The sequence below is a fragment of the Macaca nemestrina genome, chromosome 1 (genome assembly GCF_043159975.1).
Source record: "Macaca nemestrina isolate mMacNem1 chromosome 1, mMacNem.hap1, whole genome shotgun sequence".
Classification (NCBI taxonomy): Eukaryota; Metazoa; Chordata; class Mammalia; order Primates; family Cercopithecidae; genus Macaca; species Macaca nemestrina.
Window position 1 is genome coordinate 107,251,548 of NC_092125.1, and position 4,716 is coordinate 107,256,263.

Here is a 4,716-nt window from a genome sequence, read left to right on the forward strand (position 1 = left end):
CCCAATGAAACCACTAAGAAAATAACTCAAAAAATATACTAAAATATATAACATTGAAATTAAAAGGGTACACTACAAAATGCCTGTTCAACAAAAAACAAAGCCATACTGAAGAAAAAGAGGGGCAAAGAAAGTTATAAAATATATAGAAAATAAACAGTAAATGGTAGATAAAAAATTCTACCTTAATAGTAATTATACTAATTGTGAATAGATTAAATACCCCAATCAAAAGGCTAAGACTGGCAAAGTGGATAAAATAGCATGAACTAACTATATGCTGTCTATAAGACACAGATTTTAGACTCAAAGACAAAATAGATTCAAATAAAAGGTAGAAAAACATACACCATGCAATGGTAATCAAGAGATCTGGAGTGGCTATACTAATACTGGACAAAATAGACTTTAAGACGAAATTAATAGCAGAGGCAAAAAGGACATTTTATAATGATAAAAGGATCTATATCTATTAAAGAAATAATTATTATACATACATATGCACCTAACAATGGAGTCCCAAATTACATGTAGCAAAAACTAACAAAATTGAAGGGAGAAACAGAAAACTCATAAACAATTTAACAATAATAGTTGAAGCTTTCATACTCCACTTTCATTAATGGAAGAACAACCAGGAAGAAAATCAACAAAGAAACTGAAGACTTTAACAACACTATAAACCAATTAGATCTAACAGACATCTTGTTGAACACTCCAACCACAATAGCAGAATACACAGTTTTCTCAATTGCACATGGAACATTCTGCAGGGTAGACCATTTGTTGGGTCATAAAAGTAGTGTCATTAAATTTTAAAACACTGAAATCATACAAAGTATCATCCCTAACCACAGTAGAATGAAACTAGAAATCAATAACAGAAGGAAAACTAGAAAATTCAGAAATGTCTTAAGCAACCAATGAGTTCAGAAAGAAATCACAAGGAAAATTAGAAAATACTTTGAGATGAATGAAAATAAAAATACAACTTACCAAAAATTATGGGATATAGCAAAGGAAATGCTTAGAGAGAAATATATGGCTGCAAATGCCTACATTAAGGAAGAAGAAAAATCTCAAATCAATTACCTAACCTTCTGCCTTAGAACACTGAAAAAAAGAAGAAACTAAACATAAAGCAGGAGGAAGGAAATAATAAAGATTAAGTTCATAGCTGCATTATTCACAGTAACCAAAAATTGGAGCTAACTCAAATGTCCATCACTTGATGAATGGTTAAATAAAACGTGCTAAGTTCATAAAGTGAAATATTACTCAACCATGAAGAATAATGGAGTTCTGATACATACTACAACATGGATAAATCTTAAACAATATGTTAAGTGAAAGAAGCTAATGCAAAATGCCATGTGGAATGAGGAGTGACTACTAATGGGTGGTGATAAAAAACAATTGCTTCAAGGAAGGTAGGATTGCAACCTCCAGCAGGCCTTAATGAGAAGAAGGTATACAGGCGTCAGACCTTCCTGGTTCCCTCTTGTCAGGCATCTTGGTGAGTGCACAGGAAGGTGATGAATGGATAGTCCCAAGGGTGTGCCTGGCTGTCACCTCCCTGGTTGTGAAAGCAGCAGCATGCCCAGCCTGTACATCACACACCCTGCACAGGATAAAAGCACTCCTGCCCTGGGCTCCACATCCGCAGTCTCCTCAGGAACAGCCTTCTCCTGCCTTCTCTGCACCCGGTAAGTGTTCAGCAGGGGACAGGGCTTGATATGGGATGTTAGAACAGGAAACAGAGAGGTTTGAAACAAAGACCCAGATACAGGGCTGTGAGAGAGCAGCAATGGGGGAAGGGGGCAGGAGGGAGACCCTGCAGGAGCTGACAGCAATTCCATGACCTGCAAGGCCACAGAGCTCACGATTCCCTCCCATCCTCTTTCTACTCAGGCAGGCACATTTCCTGTAACATCCATTCTATAGAATTCTTTTTCCCAAAAGGGTGCATCCCCTAGGGGTTCTTTGGAGAAACAGAAACACACATGCCCACTTAGACTGACAGCAATCTGTCCAGGGTGGAGAGCAATGTGAGAAGTATCTGGCATGTCCCACCAACTCCACATCAGCTTCCCTCACACTCCTGCAGCTCTTGCCTCAGGAGGCAGCTGGTCTTAGAGACATTGGACTGTAGATTTTAAACTAACAAGTGGCTTTGTTTCGTCCAGGACAACTCAACTCCTGACAAGATGTCCTGCCAGCAGAACCAGCAGCAGTGCCAACCTCCACCCAAGTGCCCCTCACCCAAGTGCCCCCCAAAGAGCCCAGCACAGTGTCTGCCTCCAGCTTCCTCTGGCTGTGCTCCAAGCTCCGGGGGCTGTGGCCCCAGCTCCGAGAGCGGCTGCTTCCTGAGCCACCACAGGCACCACCACCGATGCCGGCGCCAGAGGTCCAACTCCTGTGACAGGGGCAGTGGTCAGCAAGGTGGGGGCTCTGGCTGTGGCCACGGTTCTGGGGGCTGCTGCTGATCCAGATCCTGATGCCGAGATAAGCGATCTTTGGAGGAAACAAGAATCCCAAGGGGTCAGGAACAGCCCCATCCTGACGCATGCTTTCCCAGATACTCTCTTCTGACTTTCACAGGCTGAGCTGAGGGTTTTCCAGTGGGGCATCTGAGCTCTCCCCTGAAGGCACTTCCTGTTTTAAATCCAGGATGTCATATGTCTCCTTCCCCCTGTACCTGCCAAGGATTGGCAGTGCTTGTGCCCAACCTCGTCAAAAAATAAAATTTCTTGTCCTCACTACCACTGGTGTCTCACTGGGCATTTCACTGTCTCTCTTCTCAGCTCCTTGGTCAGTACAACTCAGCTCAGGAGGCAAACCTTAGCTCTGCACCAGGAAAACATAGTGGATCTGACCCTGCTCCACTGATGGAAGGGAAGGGGAGAGTTTCATGTTGTAGTGAGAGGGAGAGAAGGATACAGGTTGTGTTGGTTTGAGGCCCTGAAACTCAACCTCAAACTCAAAGAGGGTATCAGTGCAAAAATTGACTTTTCCTGTAAAATCTGAGAGGACATTAATACAATTCAGGAATTTCCAGTGTTTGACAGAAGATCACTAGTTTGTTTTGATGAGCCGTTTCTGGGGTGCTAACTAAGAAACAGGAAATCAAGAGGCAAAGAAACAGAAAATAGGCAGAGGAGAAGCAGAATCAAAAGATGGAGGGAAGAGATGTAAGCCTGGGGAAGAAGTATAACTCAGTGACTGAAAATCCAGGGACAGAGATGAAAGCTGAGAGGGATGCTTAAATTAATGAGATAATGGAGCAGAGATGTGGCTGGGAGTTTAGTCAATGAGATGATTGGAATGTGCAAAATGAGAATTTTAGGAAAAAGAAAAAGGAAGAAAATGAGAAGCGTTGCTGGAATTATGAATAGATATACCAAAGAAGCAAACATTTATTAATTTTGTAACTACACAACCTTGACAGCAACACATGGAAGTTACAACTTCAATGGAGTCACATGTTTTGGCCTAAATTGTGAGACTGAGATGCTCCTGGGGTTGAAGGAATGTTTCTTCATGTGAACTAAGAGTAACATCTCACTTTGACTACCAGAAAACCCAAGAAGTATCACATAGAGCTACAGTCAAATTACAAATATTGAGAGAAGTTGACGTGAGGGCTAAGTAGAGCAGGTTGGGGGGGGGCATTAAAAATAAAGATGGATAACCTTATAAGTCCACGAAACTAAAAAAGGATTTTGTCAAATCCTGTAAATTAATTCTTAAAATTTAGGGATCAAAAAGACCCTGAGGCCCGGCATGGTGACTCACACCTGTAATCCCAGCATTTTGGGAGCTCGAGGTAGGTGGGTCACTTGAGGTCAGGAGTTCAAGACCAGCCTGGACAACATGGTGAAACCCCATCTCTACTAAAATTACAAACAATTAGCTGGGCGTGGTGGCGGACACCTGTAATCCCAGCTACTCAGGAGGCTAAGGCAGAAGAATTGCTTGAACCAGAAGTCAGAGGTTGCAGTGAGCTGATTATGCCACTATACTCCAGCCTGGGTGACAAAGTGAGACTCCATCTCCAAAAATAAGAAACAAAAAAGACCCTGAGAGAAGTTTAATATCACATATTCAGATATGCACCAACGGTTATTTTAAAAAAAAATTGTTGAAATTAAAGCAGAAGGCACATCTTTGGGCCATTGGTTTAAGTTCAGTTTGAAATCACTGGAGAGCTCTCACCCAGGGACAGTGAAGGGGGTGGAAGGCCCAGTACCCAGGGAAGAGTGTGCCATGCCTGAAACAGCCTGCAAAGCTCCACACTTGGAATGTGAGCGATACCCACATGCGGACCCAGCATCTCTGTGCAGACCTGGAAACAGCATGACACAGGCTGGACATAACTGGACAATTAGATCCTGCCACCAGTCAGGGGCTACGGAACAAGCTTGGAGGCCCAGAGCACCTCATTCCACTACACTGAAGAATGACGGGGTTCTGGCTATGGTTGGATCAAATCTGAGTGGAAAGAAAACTGAGCAGAGTCAACAAAGTAACTAGCTGGCAAACCAATGAGATCCTGGGAATCTATAAAGAAGTATAAAAGGGCCTCTCAAAAATGGAGCCCAGTAAGGGAGTTTCCAGCAGTGGAGAAAAACAGATGCCCCAAACTGCATCTGGGCAATACCAAGTCCTGAGCCCTGGACCCATTTATTCACTTGACACATTTTTACTGAGCCTTGA

General features: G+C 42.8%; 1 protein-coding gene across 1 annotated transcript; it reads left to right on the plus strand.

Annotated features, from left to right (window-relative positions):
• The first annotated feature begins 1,663 nt into the window (after window positions 1–1,663).
• On the plus strand, window positions 1,664–2,762 carry LOC105497889 (late cornified envelope protein 3D). The gene is made up of 2 exons (XM_011769412.2): window positions 1,664–1,706; window positions 2,187–2,762. The coding sequence occupies exon 2, from the start codon at window positions 2,208–2,210 to the stop codon at window positions 2,484–2,486; it is 279 nt and encodes a 92-aa protein (XP_011767714.1). The 5' UTR covers window positions 1,664–1,706; window positions 2,187–2,207; the 3' UTR covers window positions 2,487–2,762.
• Window positions 2,763–4,716: the final 1,954 nt, after the last annotated feature.

Bases quoted from the DNA above. Each gene is read 5' to 3' on its own strand.
- LOC105497889 (XM_011769412.2), top strand. From the start codon at position 2,208: ATGTCCTGCCAGCAGAACCAGCAGCAGTGCCAACCTCCACCCAAGTGC.